Genomic DNA, 21,606 nt, shown 5'->3' on the forward strand with positions numbered 1-21,606 from the left:
CCGGAGACAGGATGCCCTGCGCGCGGCGGCGGAGCGGGCGCGTGCGGCGGCTGTTGCGAGAGAGATGAGCCGCGGCGATGAGCCCAGGTAAGAGTTGGGCGGGGCTGGGCTCCTAGGAGAGCCGCGGGAACGGAGGGCAGCAGAAGGGCATTCAGCAGGCGGCTCCCCGCTCGAAGCCCCGGGGCATCCCGGGTCCGCCCTTCTGCACTTGCCGCACATCTCCTGCTCGGCCCTAGGGCTGAGCACCCGCTGCGGCCCCCTCCTCCGGCTGTGATTACAGGTTAGCTGCGCGGTCTGCCGCCGCTGCCCGCCCACCGCGCCCTCGGGCGGCCGCTTGCCGAAAGCGCCGTGCCCCGCCCCAGGCCCGGCCTGTTGCCATCCCTCCGCCCCGCCCCACCCTTCAGCCCTGACCCCGCCCCACTACTCTGCCCCTACAGGTCCCGCCCAGTCTCTCCGCCCCATCCCATCCCTGCGCCCCGCCCCAGCCTTCAGCCCCGCCCCCTCATAATTATCTCCGCTCCGCCCTCCCCGCCCCATCCTTCCGCCCCGCCCCAGCCTTCGGCCCTGACCCCGCCCCGTTCCTCTGCCCCCCGCAGCCCCGCCCAATCTCTCCGCCCCATCCGCCCTCAGCCCCGCCCCGCCCCATCCCTCTGCCACGCCCCCACCTCCAGCCCCGCCGCGCCACGCCACGCCCCGCGACCGAACAGCCCCGGACGGTTCTGTTACAGAAAAGCAGCCCCAGGAAGAGGATGAAGTTGACTCCGTTCTCCTTTCAGCGTCCAAGATCCTAAATTCCTCGGAGGGGGTGAAGGAAAGTGGCTGCAGTGGCACAGGTAAAATCGCTAGGCTGTAAACGCCGCCTTTAACTATACACAGGCGGCAGCACCTGGCCCGCGCCACCTGCTCACCTGGCGTGCTTCCCACGGCCGTGATGACACTGACAGCAGCCGCCACGGCACTCGCGCTTTGTGCCAGTGCTGTTCTATCTAAGCACGTGATGGATCAACTCTTTAATTCTCACAACACTTCTACGCAGTAGGTGCTGTCACGATCCCCATTTTGCAGATGAGGAAACGGCACAGAGAGGTTAACTCCTTAAGGTCACACAGGCGGCATGGAATGGGGCGGGCATCCAGCAGGGCGGCTCCGGACTGCCTGTCTTCACCACCACCCTATCCTAGGTTGCTTCTCTGAATGCTAAGTAAGAATTGTTGAGTTTTTTGGACACACACTAAAACGATATGCAGTCAGCCCTCGGTATCTGGGAGTTCCACATCCTTGGATTCAATCAACCACAGATGGAAAATATTCAGGGGGGGAAAAAAATTTAAAAATAACAGTACCGCAATTTTTAAATGCAAATTTTGAACAGTATAACAGCCATTTACATAGCATTTGCATTGTATAAGGTATTACAAGTAATCGAGAGATGATTTAAAGTATACAGCAGGATATGCATAGAAGCTATGCAAATACTACCCCATTTTGTATTAGGGACTTGAGCATCTGCAGATTTTGCTATCCGCAGAGGCTCTGGAACCAATCCCCTGTGGATATCCAGGGAGGAGTGTATACCTTTTCTAAAGAAAACTACTTTTTACAGTAAATGTTTATAGACTACAGGATATTATATGGGGAGGATGTTTGAAATAGCCACATAGCTAAAGTTTTCAATCTCCACATAAACTATGAATAAGATGGGGGTACCCAGCTAGGGGAATCTGAGGACATTGAAGGTGGAGTCCCAGGCGACTACACGCCTCTCAGAGGAGCCTGCTGTGAGGTGACATGCCGGGGAAGGAGCAGAGCATGGGGCAGAAGAACGGTCTAGACTGATGTGCCATGCCTGGACCCCCAGTTGCCCCTCTGTAGGATATGGATAATCCTGATGCCAAAGTGCTGAGCCCCAAGAGGTCTGAGGTTGGGACAGGATTTCTGCACCGTCACCATCCAACATCTTCACAAAATGCCTTGTCGGGGCCCGGAAAGAAGAGACTACAGCAGTCACACCTCAGCAGACGGAAGACACCCGGGTGCCCAGGCACCCCAGTGGAGGCCAGCAGGACAGGCACTGGCCAGTCCCCTCTCCACCCTCCTGCCTCCACCCATGAGATATGCAGGTTTCCCTGGGCAACCAGGAGGGGCAAAGGGGGCCCCTAAAAACGGGAGAAAGAGTCCTCACAGAGAATTGAGACATTGAGGTAGCTCTGTATTTACCTCAAAGAGAGCATGTAAGGTCCGAGGAAATAGAAGTACCTTAATTTGGCAAGTTCACATGTTTTCTAACATGAATGAGGCTTAGGGTTCTGGAGAAAGATGCCAATATTTATAGAAAATAGTTACATGCAAAATAGCACATGTATTTATTTCAGAGTTACAGTCTTTCTTGTCAGAACACAGTGGTTACAGGTATGGTGTTGACACAGGACAGGTTCTCAATAAACACCAGTTATCTTGAGTCAGGGGCCACCCAGGAATTTCCTGCCTGCAACTACAGGCAAAAGTAGGAGGTATGGCTGGCGCCCTTCTCTCTATTCTCCTGTTGACGCTTCATTGTCACCAAGTGATCCATTCCCTGAGTACTGACAAAATAATGACCTGATTTGCATAACTACTGCCAGGTTACAAAGAGTTATAGAATGTTCCTAAGGTCTCTATGATTTGAGAACTGGTGGTTAACCTAATTCACCCTTACTGGAATGGGTTTGTGAGAGACTTTTGAATTTGAGGATGACCAGGGTATTGTTCCCAGCACCCTGTTCTACCTGAGTCTTCATTCATTCATTCATTCGTTTGTGGAGCATATTCTTTTGCGCATCTGCTAAGTTTCAGGTGATGTTCTAGGTGCTGGGGATCCAACAGTGAACAAGACATGCAAGATTCCCTGCCCACAGGGAGCTTACCTTCTAGTGAGGGAACGGACAGACAAAGGCTATTGCGTGTGTGTACGTGGGGAATAAATTCTATGGAGAAAATAAGGCTGAGAAGGGGTGGAGGAATATTTGGAGTGGCAGAGGTGGGTGGGAAGCGTGTCATTTTAAACAGGGTGGTGGGAGAAGTCCTCACTCAGCAGGTCACATCTGAGCCAAGACCAGAAGGAGGTAAAGAAGCAATCTGTGCAGATTTCTAGGGAAACAGCATTGCAGGCAGAGAGAATGGCAACTGCAAAGACCCTGTGGTGGGAGTGTGGCTGGTGTGACTGAGGAACAGCTCTTGTAAATGGAGCAGAACAAATAGGGAAGGGCAGGAGGGAGGAACCAAGAGCGGGCTTTGAATGTACCAAATAATCATCATATCGCCTCTGCAGCAATGACTTCGTGTCTCTTGAGCATTCACTATGTGCCGTGCACTCAATAAGGACTTTACCTACAAACTGGACACTTGCCTGCAGTTACCCCTCACTGCGAGTGTGTGGCAAAGCTAGAATTCACATCTGGGCATCAGGCAACCTGCTGCATAGCTCTTTGCATAATGACTGTGACAAAGCCTCATGCAGAGGGTGCCACACCTCACAAAGCTTTGTAAGACTGGGACGTCTAGAAATGAACTTGAATTGTCACAGCAGAACTCAGTATTAGAACCTGCGGCCAGGCATGGTGGCTCACGCCTGTAATCCCAGCATTTCGGGAGGCCGAGGCAGGAAGATCACCTGAGGTCAGGAGTTTGAGACCAGCCTGGCCAACATGGTGAAACCCCATCTCTACTGAAAATACAAAAATTAGCAGGGTGTGGTGGCACATGCCTGTAGTCCCAGCTACTCAGGAAGCTGAGGCAAGAGAATCTCTTGAACCCGGGAGGCAGAGGTTGCCATGAGAAGAACCTAAGAATTAGAAAGCTTGCAGAGAGCCTGACATTCCTATATAGAATCATTATCCTGTTGCATTTTCAGGATGTATTTGTTCCTCTTGGTCTGTTTGCTACGGGTATGCAGTCGATACTTTTTGTATACATTGAATACAATATTTTTTGCAGGCTCAGAATAAAAATTACCTCAAAAGTCATCCCATTGATAATTCTCTTGTTTTTCACTTTTGACACAAATACGAAACAGCTGGAAAATTTACGTTGGATGTAAGATGAGTACTATTCCTTACATTCCCAATAATCTCTAATCTTGGTGGGTGGGACCATGTCTTCAGTTTGTTTATATGCCTCCCGATATTGTAATTTTAGCAGGGACTTGGTAAATGGTGAAGTGTGATTGTGTTTTATCTCCTGGGTTCTTGGATAATTTCCCTTCCAATTCTAGAATCACATAATTCTGTGTGACTAAGTTTTGCTGAGTTTTTAAATTACCTTTCCTTTGGGAATAAGTAGCAGCCAACATCTCTGAAACCCACAAGAAAAACAGAAAGTTATGTTGATAGCTTTTAAAAATAGATGACTCCAACTCCCTGCCTGTTCTCTGCCTGCACGGAATCATTGCTGGAGAAAAACACTCACTTGTGAGTCATGCCATGAATCTAAAATGAGTCCTCAATGCTATTGGGAAAACTTACTTTAGTTCCACAGCAAATTCTTTTTCAAACCCTCTGCAAGAAAAGCTATTTCACTCCTCCTGTTCTCAAATCTCTAACACCTTTCTCCCTGGCCTCTCCCCTTGTAACATGGTCCCACACTATGTGAAAAAAGTAGAAGCACTCACACCCAAACTCCTTCATTCTCACCCTTCACATTTGTGAAACCCATATTCTAGGTCTTCTCCCATTTCAATGGAAGAATTGTCCTTGATCAATCAAAAGTGGTTTCCTTTGGATCTCATCTCCTGTGGAATTCTCAAGTACCCAGCTTCTGCAATTAGCCTCCCTCATTGTCCAGAATTATTGCTTTTCTCCCTTTCTGCTATGTGATTCCAGCAGCAAACAAGGATGTTAGAATGTCTTGTGGTTAAAAAAACAAAACAAAACAAAACAAATTCCTTTAGCCAGATGTGGTGGCACACACCTGTGGTCCCAGCTACTCCGGAGGCTGATGTGGGAGGATCGCTTGAGCCTTGGAGGTGGAGGTTGCAGTGAGCCAAGATGGCGCCACTCCACTCCAGCCTGAGCAACAGAGTGAGACCCCATCTCAAAAAAAGAAAAAAAATTCCCTCTTCAACTTCACATCTCTTCCAGCATGCACTGTCGTCCCTTCCACAGTGAAACTAGAAAGAGCTACCTATCCTCCATGCCCACCAATCCCCACGTTCCATTCTCTCCTCAAGCACTTCCTTCGGGCTTCTATGCATGTCCTTCCGCATGGCCAGCAGTGACATCTATGTTTGTTTGTTTGTTTGTTTGTTTGTTTGTTTGTTTTGAGATGGAGTTTCGCTCCTGTTGCCCAGGCTGGAGTGCAGTGGCACAATCTCGGCTCACTGCAACCTCCACCTCCCAGGTTCAAGCAATTCTCCTGCCTCAGCCTCCCGAATAACTGGGATTACAGGCACGTGCAACCACGCACGGGTAATTTTTTGTATTTTTAGTAGAGACAGGGTTTCACCTTGTTAGCCAGGATGGTCTCGATCTCCTGACCTCATGATCCGCCCCCCTCGGCCTCCCAAAGTGCTGGGATTACAGGAGTAAGCCACCGCGCCCGGCCCACCCATGTTGAATGATGTGTTCATTGCTGCTCCCATGAACCATACACTGGCAGACCCACCTGGCTGCTGGATATCTCTCCTATGATGTTTAACAGACAACCTAGCCTTAACATATCTCAAAATGTTTTTCTCCTGACGTATGTTCCTACTCTACTGTTTTCCCCCAGTAAATGACATCATTACTCATCCATCTGCTCTCACCAAAAACCAAGGAGTCATCCTTCATTCCTCTCTCCTGGCCCCAACGAATCCTCCAGCAACGCTGCTGGCTTCATCTCCAAAGTGTATTCTGAATCCACCTACTTTTCCCCATTTTCCCCACCACCATTCCAGTCCAAGATATCTTCATCTCCACTTGGATTATTGCAATAGCCCTGCAATTGCCTTCTTACTCCCACCCCATAATCCATTATCATGTAGCAGAGTGACCTGTAAACTTTTCAGTCAGATCAGATCATTCTCATGATGGAAACCTTCGAAAGTTCCCCATTTTACTTAAAGGAAAAGCCAACCCGCTCAGCTTGGCCCGGAGACCCTGCGTAATCTAGCCCCGTCTCCTGCTCCGACGTGTCCTCATCTTGTGCTCCCGTGGGTTCATTAAGCTGCCTAGTAACAGTGCAATCACGCTGCGGCCAAAAAAGGTTGAAGAGGTGGAAGAGGAAAAATAGATGTAGACAACAGGTATAAATCCCATTGTTTTCTTTAAAATCTTTGATTTACTATATCCCTTTATTAAGTCTGTACATTTCTTTTGGTCTTATATTTCTTATTTGATTTTAGCTAAAGGAATCTTATATTTAGCTTTGAACTTGCAAATCCTCCTAATGAAAGAAAATCTGTACAGAAAAAGGAAGCTATTGCTGTAGGTATAGGAAGGAGATAGAATGTTGAACAGTTACATCATTCAGAATAAAATTGAAGGCTGAAAATATTTATGAGAATGATATCCTATCTTTGTGTTTAAATAAAGAGCTGTGTGGAAATTATGGTTACAGAACAGAATGTAAACATAAAACTTCACAGTGTATAAATCATATAACTAGCAAATATCATGAAAAGAGGGAAGTAGGCATCGAAGGAAATAGAATGCTAATTTTCTCACCTCTCTTGGCAGGGAGTAAGTCAAAAATGAATACAATAGAACTTTTTGTTACTGAAACAATAAAGATTTCAATCTCAATTCATGTTAATTTTCATTAGCTTATAGAGATCTCTTAGAAAATAATATCTCTCATGTAGTTAAAAAAAAATCTAAATACTAGAACTAATTTCCACTACTTGCAGTTTTTAAAATTCTCTTAAATTCAAGTAAATATGGGTACTATTTATGTAAAATACCGTTGATGTATAAAAGGATTCCACTTCGTCCACATATGTGCGTAGAGAGCTGACTGAAAGATGGCACCTAAAACTAACAGCAGTTTGTTGCGGGTGGCGGGATTCTACGTGGTATATTCTTTCCGGCGTGCTCTTTGCTCTGGTTAAGTTCATTAGAAGAGATTACTTTAGAGTCTGAAAAACTTTGTGTTTCCTTCCTATGCTGGTCTGGGCCTTCCTTCAGTTCCTTATTTTTTAGATGAACAGTTCAGGATACCAGGAGTTTAGCTGCCATTTTATTCCCAAGAAGAGGCAAAGCTGAGCAAGACTCAGACAGACTTGCCCTCCTTCCCCGCCCTCTGACTGAAGCTTCTTCAATAGCCAGGCAGCTCCAGGCTCCAAACCAGCATTGCTCCTTTGGTGGTGAGGGTCAGAGGGCAAAAGGGGTGCCGTACTTTGCAAGCAGTTTCTCTAACATCTGACAGTCTGCCAATCCAAAGGAGATTCTCTGACCTCTTTAAAAACTTAGGGCAGAAATTATCAGCCTAGGGAACATTCCATCATAGCTCACATTTTACTTAGGACACTGAAAGCTTTTATTAATACACTCTTTAATAAAAAGTTGACAAAGCAAGCAGCCTGACATGCAGGCGAAGAGGAATGTGAAGAAATTTGCAAACATGGTACAGTCTCCCCCTGTTGCAGATCTATACTTTATTCAGGAAGGTATCAAGAAAGTGACATTCTGCCTATTATCAAAAGAAGTTGGAGCACTTCTGTCTACTGTGTCTCAGTATCCGAGTCACCAAGCAAAACACAACAGTCAGGCACCAGATGGAACAACGCTTTACTCACAGAGCGAAGAGACGAAGAGAGGGAGCAAGATCAGCCTCAGTAGTGGGTGTTAGTTCGCCACAGCCAGAGGGCCCAGTCCGTCTAGCAGGGGACAGATAGAGTAGTGGGGTTGGCCAGGTATCATATGACACACACACTTAAGCAGAACAAAGGAGTACACACTGAGTCTGAAGCAGGGAGTGCCATCCCCACACATGGTAGCAAGTCCAGCACAGGCTGTGAGTGAGGACTTTAGAAAGAGTCCTCTCGGTAAAGACGTGTTCCAGGCCCAGGCCCATTCATACAGGGCCAAGAGGGGATCTAAAGACCGCGAATGTGCAACTTCCCTTCCCAAGAGAAGCCACGTGTGGGTACTGTGCTTAAGACCAAGACAAAAAATACGCTGTTGATCCAACTTGGTTTCCATAAGGGGAAAAGTGTCATAGAAATTTCATAGAAACTGAGGTCTATCTATATACTACTTTGCCAAGAGTCTCCCATAACATGAGGAGTATTAGTTTTGTTTTTTGTTTTTTTTTAATGTAGTTTATATCCCAGAAACAAAGATATTTGATATTTGAGTTTTTCAGAGTTTTAAGTGTGGTGTTGCAAATTAATGGTGTACTCTAAAAGTAAAGACACTACTATAGCCTCAAGTGGATATATTAAGTCAAGCAAGAATGATCACTTAAGCTTATTGTGGGACTAGCATAGTGTGAATATCAGAAGTTCTCATTATCTCTGCCTCACTATCCAAGAGAGTTCGGAGACCGCTTTCTATTACAGGTATTAAAAAATAAAATTTAAGAATTAGCTCACGTGGTTTTCCCATTTTGCTTCTTAGAATATGGCTGCATAGCAGAATCAGAGAACCAAATCCAACCACAATCAGCATTGAAAGTGAGTCTCTATTTCATTTTATTATCTCCAAAATTCTGGGTAAAGGCTGATCTTTTTCAGAACAAATACTCCCTAAATGCATGCGGGTTCTCCCACTTTATCTTCACAAAGATCTCCATGAAAGCACATTGAAGAGTTAGCAAAATGACTAACAATGTGAACCACCTGGCCCTCATGGGATCCTTTCAAGTAATAGGCAACTTTGGGAGACATAAAATCGTAACAATTCAATAATATGTTTACCTCCCTAAAAATATTCAATTTCTTACTTTTGTCATAGGTCCTTCAGCATCAATTGGAATCATTTCAGGCTTTGCGAATGCAGACTTTGCAGAATGTCAGCATGGTATGTTTCTTTTAATCTATATATGAAATATCTAACCTTAAAGTATCATCCCATCTTCTAAGCTGATGATCACTAGCCAATGGATTAGCTGACACAGAATTTAATATAATAGAGGTCACAGCATATTCTAGGCTCAAAATTTCTTGTAAGGAAACTACATTCTTCTCTCTGTTTTACTTGTGTTTGGAAGCAAGCCAAAACACGCAGCAGTCGCTGATCTTTTAAATACGTGTTTAAAGTCTGTATACAGACTACAAATAGGGACCCTCATTGTTAGTGACATAAAATCTAATTCAAACTGGCTTAGGGGAAAAATGCACTTTAACAGCTCAAGTAAATGAAAGTCCTGGAGAGAGCCCACTTCAGGATGGCTGAGTCCACGTGATTAGGTCTTGTGTTGTCAGAACAGGTCTCACTCTGTATCCTGATTCTGCTTTCCACAGTAGGGGATTCGCAGACTCCCTGTGGCGGTAGAAGATCTGCTAGAAGGTCCAGTTCTTTTTCCTTCCAAATTCAAGTCAGAAAAGAGAGTACACTTTGCTTTGAGAAGGAGTTTTCGCTCTTGTCGCCCAGGCTGGAGTGCAGTGGCATGATCTTGGCTCCCTGCGACCTCTGCCTCCTGGGTTCAAGCAATTCTCCTGCCTCAGCCTCATGAGTAGCTGGGATTACAGGTGCCCACCACCATGCCTGGTTAATTTTTGTATTTTTAGTAGAGACCAGGTTTCACCCTATTAGCCAGGCTAGTCTTGAACTCCCGACCTTAAGTGATCTGCCCGCCTCGACCTCCCAAAATGCTGGGATTACAGGCGTGAGCCACCGCACCCGGCTACACTTTGCTCATAATAGTTTAAACTGAGGTTCTTGGCCTGATTCAGATTGATCCCGACCGGGTCACAGGCAATGCTTGAACCAATCACTGTCAGGTGGCTACTATTTCCTGACTGGTTAGCGCTCAGTCAGGTGCCCCTGGGAGTTAGAGGCCGAATCAATACTACCATAACCACACTTCATCCAGAAGAAATAAGGAGAAGTATAAACAGAGGGCTAGAGTATGGATATTGGGGGTATGTAACACCCACATATTCACTAAAGACCCAATGTAAACTTCATCCCAATGTTCTTCTACTAAAAGCACCTGCAGAGAAATGGGAAGGGAAGATAACTCCTCCTAAAGGGGACAGAATAGATTGCAAAGGTCTCTTATTCAACAATGTAAAAATCAGACGTCTAAAATCATTTGAATATAGTTCATAAAACTTTGTTTTACTAAATTGTTTCTGACTTTATAACAATTAAGGCATAATTTTCTTAAAGATTAACAATAAAGATTACAATAAATTAAGTAGCTTTTATTTATATTCGATACAATGGGAAAGACTTTTTATGGGCAGGAAATTTAAACACACCTTTTAATTTTAACATCTATTATTCCTGTACATTCATAAGTTTACAAATCTGGAATCAAATTTTTCTCAACTTTTAAAGGTACAGTCGGAAATCAGTGAAATATTGAACAAAAGTATTATTGAAGTAGAAAACCCACAATTTGGCTCAGAAAAAAATCTGGCGTTTGGTGCACGCATTGAAAAGGATTTGGTATGTTATTCTATAGATATCATTTCTATATGTAGGTACTTCAAAACGTGACTACCATCAGTTCCTTTCACTTTACGTGGTCCCCTTTGTTATAGGAAAAATGGACCATCAGAGATGAAAATAAGGAAAGTCCAGTACTGAAACCCTTAAAAGACATGTGTTTTTTTACCTCTGTTCTTCTGCAATTTGCCCATTTCTCCTGAGAGTCTGGAAGGGACATTTGACTTCATCCAGATCCCAAAAGATTCCCAAGTAAATTCAAATACAAGGCAGTTTTTATAGCTAATCTATTCACTTAGGATTGACCTAGGTCTGCGGTAAATTCCCTAGAAAAGCTCCGAACCAAAGTTACCATCACTGTGTCCACACTGACTCGAATTCACACTTCCGGGATAGTCACAGTCCTAAAACCACCTGGAAGGGGTGCAAGCTAAGGTTAACAAATAGCTCAGAATTAGAAACATTCATTTGCCTGAAACTCCCATTTGACCTATCGGTTTCATCTTCCCCACCTACCTATGATGGCCTCTTGAAGGACGCTAAATTTCTATATTTCTGAAATTGAGGAGTTGGCCCATGTATCTCAGCCCAAAGGAAATAAGAGCAAGTTCTAAGCAAATTGTGAAGACCAGAGTTACAGATCTCAAAACAACTGTTGGAGAAAATAAATCGTACTTGTTATGCTCCTTTGCTGTGGAAATGGGCAAAATGCTTGTTTAGGGTACATAAATAAATCCTCCACAAAATATTATCTGTACTGCTTGGACATGTGGCAAATGACAATACATTTATAGTGTACTTCTTCTTGTTACAGCCTACAGAGAATCAAGAAGGAAACCTTTCTATGGAGAAAAGTCGTCATTTTAAGGATTCCAAGACACTTCATTCAGTGGAAGAGAAATTAAGTGGTGATAGTGTGAACAGTCTCTCTCAAAATATAAATGTTCCATCCCAGATGCATTTCGAGGACACTTTAACTCTGAGAACTTCAACAGACAATTTATCTTCAAACATAATTATACACCCTTCAGAAAATTCTGACATCTTGAAGAATTATAATAACTTTTATCATTTTCTACCTACTGCACCTCAAAATGTGATGTCTCAAGCTGATATGGTAATTCTGGATAAATCCAAAATTACTGTGCCTTTTCTCAAGCATGGATTTTGTGAAAATTTAGATGACATTTGCCATTCTATCAAACAAATGAAAGAAGAGCTTCAAAAGTCACACGATAGGGAAGTGGCACTTGCAAATGAACTTCAGACTTTAAAAACTGATCCAAATGTTCAAAGTAATGATAAATATGACCTGTCCCCTATTCACCAGGAAAAAATGAACTTTATTAAGGAAGAAAACGTGGACCGTAACTTAAATGAAGATATAAAATCAAAGAGAATTTCAGAATTAGAGGCATTAGTAAACAAATTACTCCCCTTCAGGGAAACAGTGTCAAAATTCCATGTGAATTTTTGTAGAAAATGTAAAAAATTATCCAAGAGTGAAATACACAGGGGAAAGAGAAATGAGAAAAACAATAAAGAAATTCCCATCACTGGCAAAAATATTACAGATTTAAAATTCCATTCCAGAGTTCCAAGATACACACTGTCATTCCTCGACCAAACAAAACACGAAATGAAAGACAAAGAAAGACAACCATTTCTAGTAAAACAAGGATCAATAATATTTGAAAATGAGAAAACTTCCAAAGTTAATTCCGTTACTGAACAGTGTGTTGCAAAAATTCAGTACTTACAGAATTACCTGAAAGAATCTGTGCAGATACAGAAAAAAGTAACAGAACTGGAGAATGAAAATCTGAACCTTAAGTCCAAAATGAAACCTCTTATCTTTACCACACAATCTCTCATACAGAAAGTTGAAACATATGAAAAGCAACTTAAGAATCTGGTTGAAGAAAAGAGTACTATTCAGTCTAAGTTAAGTAAAACAGAAGAAGACAGCAAAGAGTGTCTTAAAGAATTAAAAAAAATAATTAGTAAATATAATGTTCTCCAAGGCCAAAATAAAACTCTAGAGGAAAAAAACATACAACTTTCTTTAGAGAAGCAACAAATGATGGAAGCATTCGATCAACTAAAAAGTAAGGAACACAAAACTCAAAGTGATATGGCCATTGTCAATAATGAAAATAATCGAATGAGTATAGAAATGGAAGCAATGAAAACCAATATTCTATTGATACAAGATGAAAAAGAAATGTTAGAGAAAAAAACACACCAGCTTCTAAAAGAAAAAAGCTCACTTGAAAATGAACTAAAAGAAAACCAGCTAGAGATAATGCAGCTAAAAGAGAAAGAAAGATTGGCAAAAACCGAACAAGAGACACTTCTTCAAATAATAGAAACAGTTAAAGATGAAAAACTCAATCTTGAAACAACATTACAAGAATCTGCTGCTGCCAGACAAATTATGGAAAGAGAAATTGAGAATATTCAAACCTACCAATCTACTGCAGAAGAGAATTTCCTGCAAGAAATAAAAAACGCAAAATCAGAAGCAAGTATTTATAAGAATAGCTTGTCGGAAATTGGCAAGGAATGCGAAATGTTATCAAAAATGGTCATGGAAACCAAAACAGATAATCAGATTCTAAAAGAAGAACTAAAGAAACATAGTCAAGAAAATGTAAAATTTGAAAACAGCATCAGTAGACTTACTGAAGACAAAATACTTTTAGAAAATTATGTAAGAAGCATAGAAAATGAAAGGGATACCTTGGAATTTGAGATGCGGAATCTTCAACGAGAATATTTAAATTTAAGTGATAAAATTTGTAGTCAGCATAATGACCCTTCAAAATCAACTTATATTTCAAGAAGAGAGAAATTCCATTTTGACAACTATATTCACGAAGATACCGCTAGTCCTCGGAGTAGGCCTTTGGCTTCAGATTTGAAAGGTATGCAAGTCCTGCTAGATTAGTAGAGATGGGTTTAAGATTCTTGTAGCCTGTTGGGCACTAGCCAGAGTACAGAAATAAGGAGGAAACTTTAAGATGAATATAATTTTGTTTTGTAAAATTTGTATCTAATGTATTATACAGTGAAATTATTCAGGAAATTTTTCTAGATAAAATTTATATTTATATTAATTATGTACATTGCATGCGTACAAAGCAACTTTGGCAGTGAGCAAGAGGGAGTTAATTACTATTTTAAAGTATAAGTAGTACTCCCACCTTAAAAGAATTCTTTTTTTTTTCCTAGGAATTCCAAGTAAACTATATCAGTTGCTTCCATCCAAGATCTATAAATAAACGGCTAAAATCAATGTTTCAAAACCTTTGTCCAAGTACTTTCCCACCCCGAAAATAATTTTAAATTATATGATGACATTAACCTGGTAATTGATTAGACTAGTTTTTAAAATTAGAAATTGGAATTAGGTATATATTTTATATTGTCAAGAACAGTGGCGAATGTGAGGTTTTACCCAACTGGTAAGCTCATATTTTAGCCTGCTACAGTTTTGTGGGTTCTAGTGGAAGGCACAAGACTCCTGAGTGAGAGACTGAGGAGAGTTTGTTACAACAGCAGGAGTCAGAGTATCAGCATGTCTGCATTGGTTCCCCAAGCCCCAATTTCTATAAGCAGCGTAAAGATGATCATACAGTGGGTTGCATCACAGGAGAGAGCGAGCTTAGAAACCCAAATATTATAATGGCTAGTAAGATGCCTGCCCGTTGCTGTAGGTGGAAACATTGCACTGGACAATAAGCATGCCTGCCCTGGCTCCAGAGCAAACACGATCTCTAGCTTCCAAGGTTGCAGGCACACCTGTCCTGGGCTCCAGAGACACTCTGTCTGTTCAAATATTCAAAGACTGCTGTTCAAATATTCCTGGTTGAATTTTGCGCAGTGCTTTTCCTACGTTTATTGAGGTGATCCTGTTTTACTCCTTCAATCTGTCACTATGGTAAATTATGTTAAGAAACATTCACCTTGAATTCCTGGGATAAACTCCACTAGGTGATATTGTATTATTCTTTTAATATATATTCCTGGATTCAATTTGATAATATTTTGTTAAGGATTTCTGCTTCTATATTCAGAAGGACGTTGGTCTGTGTTATTTTCTCGTAATGTCTTTGTCTGGCTTTGGTATCAGGAAAATCCTGTTGGGAAGTGTTTCCCCTCCTCTATTTTCTGAATGTGTGTAGGATTGGTGTTATATTATTCCTTCCTTAAATATTTAAATATGTAATACTCATACATATTTGGAAAATATGTAATATGTAAATATCTACCAGAGGGCCTGGGTTTTTCTAAATGGGAAGGTTTTCCATTGCTAAATGATTTCTATTAATGTAGAACTATTCAGATTTTCTATTTCTTGAGTTAGGATTGATAATTTGTATGTTCTGAGGAATTTGTACATTTCTTGTAAGTTCTCAAATGTATTATCATAAAGTTGTTCATAATATTCCTTATTAGCATTTTAACATTCAAAGGACTTACAGCGACGTCCCTTCTTCAATTTCTGACATTGGTAATTTGGGGGTTCTTTTTTCTTTATCATTCTTGCTAGAGTTTTAGCAATTTTATTTTTCTTTTCAAACATCGGCTTATTATTTCATTGATTTTTCTCGCTGCTTTGTTTTTTATTCCATTGATTTCTGTTCCTATTTAGTAATTTTATTCCTTTGGGTTATCTGGGGCTAATGTGCTCCTTCCCTAGTTTCGCACCCACATTAACTGCACCATAGAGTCTGGTATGTTTTCATTTTCATTCAGTTCAAAATATTTTCTTTTTCACTCGTGATTTATTCTTTGACCCAATGGATTAGAAGTGAGTTGCTTGATTTCTAAATGTTTGGAGATTTTCAGTGATTTTTCTTTTATTGATTTCTTATTAATTCTGTCTTGATCAGAGAACATGCTCTAAATCTTTTTTAATTTATGGAGACGTGTTTTATTGCCCAGAATATGGTCTGTCTTGGTTGATGTTTCAGGTGAACTGGAATGTTCTATAAATGTCAACGAAGTAAACGTGTTGACAGGATTGAGCAAATCTATGTCTGTACTGATCTGGTGTCTGCTTGTTCTAACAGTTACTGATAGAGGAATAGAGAAGTTGATTTGTTCATTCTATAAATTTGTTTAATGTGTTTTAAAGCTATTTTATTTTATTTTATTTTATTTTACTGTTATTATTATTTTTTTTAGATGGAGTCTCAGTGTTGTCAGCCCAGGCTGCAGTGCAATGGAACAATCTCAGCTCACTGCAACCTCCACCTCCTGGGTTCCAGCAATTATCCTGTCTCAGCCTCCTGAGTAGCTGAGATTACAGGCGCCCACCACCACGCCTGGCTAATTTTTATATTTTTAGTAAAGATGGGGTTTCACCATGTTGGCCAGACTGGTCTCGAACTCCTGACCTCAGGTGATCCACCTGCCTCAGCCTCCCAAATTGCTGGGATAACAGGCATGAGCCACCGTGCCTGGCCAAAGCTCTCTTATGCATGCACACACATTTAGCACTATTATGTCCGCTTGGTAAACTGATACCCTTATTATTATGAAATAACCCTCATTATCCCTAGGGGTATTCCTTGTTCTAAAGTCTCTGATATTAATATAGCCTCTCTAGTTGTCTTTAGATTGGTGTTTGCATAGTATATCTTTTTGCATGCTTTTATATTTATTTTGTAATGATGAATCAGTACGAGAAACTCTGAATAGTTAAATAATAAATATATACCATGAAAATGGATTAGTAAATCCTGGAAATCAAATATAAATCAAAGAACTAAAGCATTAAGAAAATAACTAATGGTGAGCACTATATCCATTTAAATACAAAATTAAGATTAAAGAACTATGAGAATTGTGGTTACAAAATAGAGTGTTAGTGTTAAAAAACATTGACAATATAAAACAAACAATATAACTAAAAAGTTAGGTGCATCCTTTTACTTTTAACCTACCTTTGTCTGTTTTGTTTACTGCTGAATCCCAGTGCCCAGAGCTATGCCTGGAATATAGCAAGCACTCAACATTTGTTAAATGAATGATGAATTAACAGGCTGCCATTACACTAGACTATTAGGCATAGGCTGGGCCTTCACTCTGTATGAATGTTATAAGGAGTTTTAAGTATCAAGAAGTTTAGACAAAATTAGCTGGATGGGGTGGTACATACCTGTAGTCCCAGCTACTCATGAGACTGAGGTAGGAGGATCACTTGACCTCAGGAGTTTGAGGCCGTGAGCTATGATTGCCAATGCAAAACCCAGCCTGGGTGACAGGAGGACCCCACTTAACAACAACAGCAAAAGCTGACATTTTAGGGTCTTCCTTCCTTCCTTCCTTCCTCTTCCTTCCCTCTTCCTTCCTTCCTTCCTTCTTCCCTCTCTTTTCCTTCCTTTTTCCTTCCTCCCTCCCTCCCTCCCTCCCTCCCTCCTTTCTTTCTTTTTTTTTGAGTCTTGCTCTGCCTGGCTGAGCAGTGGCTCCCTATCTCAGCCTCACTGCAACCTCCTCACTTCTCCCCAGGTTCATTCTCCTGCTTCAGCCTCCTGAGTAGCTGGGACTATAGGCATGTGCCACCATGCCCAGCTTATTTCTGTATTTTTAGTAGAGATGAGGTTTCACTATGTCGGCCAGGCTGATCTCGAACTCCTGACCTTAAGTGATCCTCCCACCTCGGCCTCCCAAAGTGCTGGGATTACAGGCATGAGCCACCGCGCCCGACCATTTTAGGTCACTTTCTAACAGTAGTGTAATGATTTCAAATTGCTTTATGAAGATTTTTGGAAATATATATATTGGGGGGAGGGAGGATAATATATGTTTTTCTAGCTAGCTCCAATAGGCTTATAGCCTGCCCCCTTAATAAGGTGTGAGGAGGAATAAACTGGAAACAGGTCTTCTCAGTCTTTTTTCTTGTAAACTAACATGTGTTCTATAGTTGATTTCCTACAAGTAAGTTACCTCCATCTTACCCTGCTCTCCAATTTTGGTAAAGGCTGTAGAGTGACTAACATAACTTGAAAGCAGCCAGAGGCTGGGCGTGGTGGCTCACTCCTGTAATCCCAGCACTTTGGGAGGCTGAGGCGGGCGGATCACCTGACATCAGGAGTTCAAGACCAGCCTGATCAACATGGTGAAACCCCGTCTCTACTAAAAGTACAAAATCAGCTGGTCGTGGTGGCGTCACCTGTAATCCCAGCTACTCAGGAGGCTGAGGCAGGAGAATCGCGTGAACCCAGGAGGCAAAGGTTGCAGTGAGCCGAGATGGCGCCTTTGTACTCAAGCCTGTGCAACAAGAACGAAATTCCGTCTCAAAAAAAAAAAAAAAAAAGCAAGAAGGCTGAGTTGGGAGGATCGTTTGAGCCTAGGAGTTGAAGACGAGTGTGGGCAGCATAGGGAGACCTTGTCTCCACAGAAAATTCGAAAAATTATCCAGGTGTGGTGGCATATGCCTCTGGTCCCAGCTACTTAGGAGGCTGTGGCAGGATTGCTTGAGCCTGGGAGGTTGAGGCTGCAGTAAGCCATGATCACACCACTGCACTCCAGCTTCGGCGACAGAGAATAAGACCCTGTCTCGGGAAAAAAAAAAAAAAAAAAGCAAGACTATGTGGCTTTGCCAGTGCTAGTTGTGCTAACTTGGACAAATTAGTTCATCTTTCTCAAACTCCATTTGTTGTTAGATGTAGATTAAGAGATTAATAATTAAAAACATATTAATATGGAATGCACATGGAATGGTATCTGGTACATTGCATTATATAAGTGTTATCTAATGCTACTAACTTACTTTTGACATTGTAACAAAATACCACAAGGGAAAATTCAGTTATAATTGATGAAAATTCAAATTAACAAATTACCTTACAACTTATTGACAACAAATTATTTGATGGATAATGATCTAGTGGTTGTTTTTGTTTTGTTTTGTTTTCGTCTGTTTGCTTTTAGAGACAGGGTCTCACCATGTGGCCCAGTCTGGCCTCAAGCTCCTGGGTTCTGGTGATCCTCCTGCCTTGGTCTCCCAAAATGCTGGGACTACAGGTGTGGGCCACTGTACCCAGCCTTAATAGACTGATACATATTTTTTATTTATTTTACAGCTTATAAAATATTTTAAATTTGGTTTTCGTAATTCTTCCAGGTAGATAATACAGATGACAGATAATTCAAGAGTCTTAAGAAATTAATTTGCTCTACTGTAGACAGCTATAATAGTAACAGGTTGAACCTGGTTTTTTTTTTTTTTTTTTTTTTTTGAGATGGAGTCTCACTGTGTTGTCCAGGCTGAAGTGCAGTGGTGCAATCTTGGCTCAATGCAATCTCCACCTCCCAGGTTCAAGCAATTCTTCTGCCTCAGCTTCCCCAGTAACTAGGATTACAGTTGCCCGCCACCACGCCTGGCTAATTTTTGTATTTTTGGTAGAGACAGTGTTTCACCATATTGATCAGGCTGGTCTCGAACTCCTGACCTCAAGTAATTCACCCACCTTGGCCTCCCAAAGTGTTGGGATTACAGGCGTGAGCCAGCGAGCCCGACCTTAAACTTGGCTTATTATTCTTAATGCATGTTCCATATTTATATACAAAAGTAGCAGGCAGTCTCTGAAGAAGCAGGATAAGATTTCAAAAACTATGAGGTACTACTGCTTAACTTTCTCTCTGCTTAACAGTTCTTACTAGAGCTTATTATTGATCTAAGTCTCCCTTAAAGTTAAGCCTTTCTTCCATGTTAGGTCGACATCCACAATTATTGTTTCAGATTTGAGCCTTGAACAGATGTAAGTAGACGGTTTGTAGCAGAGACTGATGTCTGGCTAAGCAAGCTTATTTCTTCCATTACTCACTGATGATGGATACAGAAAACTACTCAAGTCATACAGGCATCATCACAGGAGAGTAGATAACTAGACGTGTAAGTTGTCAAGAGACGACACCAGAGTCATGGCTGAGTCTGAGGAATAAAGCTGTTTCACAGGAAACTACCTAATGTTGTATTGTTACATTTTCAAAGTTCAAAGAAGAGACAATAATTGTAAGAAAACAATCCATGGGCATCATAACTAGTTTGCACCTGTCAGATCAAACATGTGTGCATGCTTTCCTCTACCAACACTTAGAGAAATCTTAATTGTTTTACATATGTCATTATTCCCATTGCTGGTTTCCATATTTGGTTTTCTGTAAACTGACACAATACATTTATATAAAATCCAGATAAGATCTGTCAATTGTCACACTGCTGCTAAAACCCTTCAGGAGAGCATTAGATTAGTGTTCCCATCTATGAATATGATATGAAGTGTGTTGTCTTAAAAAGGCATATTAATAAAAATTAACTATAGTTAAAAGATTAAAATGAACAATTATAATTTTTAAAGCTAAAATAAATTTTGATAAAATCTGAAAATATAAAACTCTTATCTCAAAAGAATTGGGATTACAGGCGTGAGCCACCGCACCCAGTCTAAGAATAAATATATTTATAAGGCTTGTTTGGTAACATTATCGATATATAACCATAGATGTTATTCACCTATGTGTACTTGGTAAGGCCATTCCTATTCTGAAGACAAATGTATTCAGTATTACTCTTTGATTCACATTATACCCTTGGTAATGTTTTTACGATATTAATTGCACAGTGTTAGTTATGAGGCAGGCATGAAAAATTCCTTTAAAACATTAATTGTAAAAATTATCTGTACCACCTGCACTCCTCCTTCAAAAGCCAGCTATGTATGTCTGGCTTGACATAGTTCCCTCCACTTAAAAAACGTGGGTAGGCCCAAAAGAAGAGTCTTGTAGCCTTCTACAATCTTTGATTTCCAGCTCTAGGCAGCCTGGACTGGCAGAAGGACAAGTTCTAAGAAAGCATCACGTATTTGTCCTTTTTCACAATGCTGATAAAGACATACCGGAGACTGGGTAATTTATAAAGAAAAAGAGGTTTAATGGACTCACAATTCCATGTGGCTGTGGAGGCCTCACAATCATGGTGGAAGGCAAAAGGCACGTCTTACATGGCAGCAAGCAAGAGTGAAAATGAGAACCAAGCAAAAGGGGTTTCCCCTTTTAAAACCATCAGCTCTCATGAGACTTATTCACAACCACAAGAACAGTATGGGGGAAACTGCCTCCATGATTCAATTAACTCCCACCAGGTCCCTCCCACAACATGTGGGAATTATGGGAGCTGCAATTCAAGATGAGATTTGGGTAAGAACACAGCCAAACCATATCACACCATTATCTAAAATAACTTCCAATGTATTAGTTGATATTTAGATAATTTACATTTCCCTTTTAAAATACAAACACCACTAGCCCCTGCCCCTGGTGAATGAGGGCTATCAATACCTCACTATGAATTACAGTAAGATACTTAAATCATGTCTTTTAAGAGCTGATTTTTTTTTTTTTTTTTTTGAGACGGTATCTTACTCTGTTGCCCAGGCTGGGGTGCAGTGGCACGATCTTGGCTCACTGCAACCTCCACCTTCCAGGTTCAAGCAATTCTCCTGCCTCAGCCTCCCGAGCTGGGATTACAGGCATGCACCACCATGCCCGGATAATTTTTGTATTTTTAGTAGAGACAGGGTTTCACTATGTTGGGCAGGCTAGTCTTGAACTCCTGACCTCATGATCCACCCACCTCAGCCTCCCAAAGTGCTGGGATTTCAGGCATGAGCCACCGTGCCTGGCTTAGAGCAGATATTTTTAAAAGAGACAGGGCAGGTGAAGGAGAAGAGATAACTTGGGGACTAGCAGGTAAGGCCTCGGTGAGATGCCCCAGGTGAGGCAGCTTGACAGCTAGAGAGGAACATGGGAGGACACCAAAGACTGACTTCATCCATCTTCCAACTTCAGAATTTTTATAAGATACTCAACTAACAAGTACATCCCCCTCAACCCCTCAACTCATCCTGGGGCTGCCATTGGCTAAATAACCTGATGCTTTACGTAAGTCACAAATAGAGGGCGTATTACCATATAAGCTGAAGCATTTGCCTCACTATGTCATGTGTATATATTGTATCTA

At 41.5% G+C, this 21,606-nt stretch overlaps 1 protein-coding gene across 3 annotated transcripts in view; it reads left to right on the forward strand.

The window, feature by feature from the left end:
- CCDC110 (coiled-coil domain containing 110) overlaps window positions 1-21,606 on the forward strand; it is a 26,293-nt gene continuing 4,687 nt past the window's right edge. Inside the window, exons 1-7 of one of the 3 annotated variants that reach the window (XM_021938987.2) lie at window positions 1-87; window positions 729-833; window positions 8,574-8,629; window positions 8,910-8,975; window positions 10,461-10,571; window positions 11,386-13,498; window positions 13,806-13,879. In XM_021938987.2, the coding sequence (XP_021794679.2) occupies window positions 78-87; window positions 729-833; window positions 8,574-8,629; window positions 8,910-8,975; window positions 10,461-10,571; window positions 11,386-13,498; window positions 13,806-13,855 (2,511 nt within the window). In that variant the 5' untranslated portion in view covers window positions 1-77 and the 3' untranslated portion in view covers window positions 13,856-13,879. Of the gene's footprint in view, window positions 88-728; window positions 834-8,573; window positions 8,630-8,909; window positions 8,976-10,460; window positions 10,572-11,385; window positions 13,499-13,805; window positions 13,880-21,606 lie in introns of those variants that run through there. The other 2 variants (XM_017959259.3, XM_021938989.2) reach the window with 2 other exon arrangements.

This window comes from Papio anubis, chromosome 3 (assembly GCF_008728515.1).
Source record: "Papio anubis isolate 15944 chromosome 3, Panubis1.0, whole genome shotgun sequence".
Classification (NCBI taxonomy): Eukaryota; Metazoa; Chordata; class Mammalia; order Primates; family Cercopithecidae; genus Papio; species Papio anubis.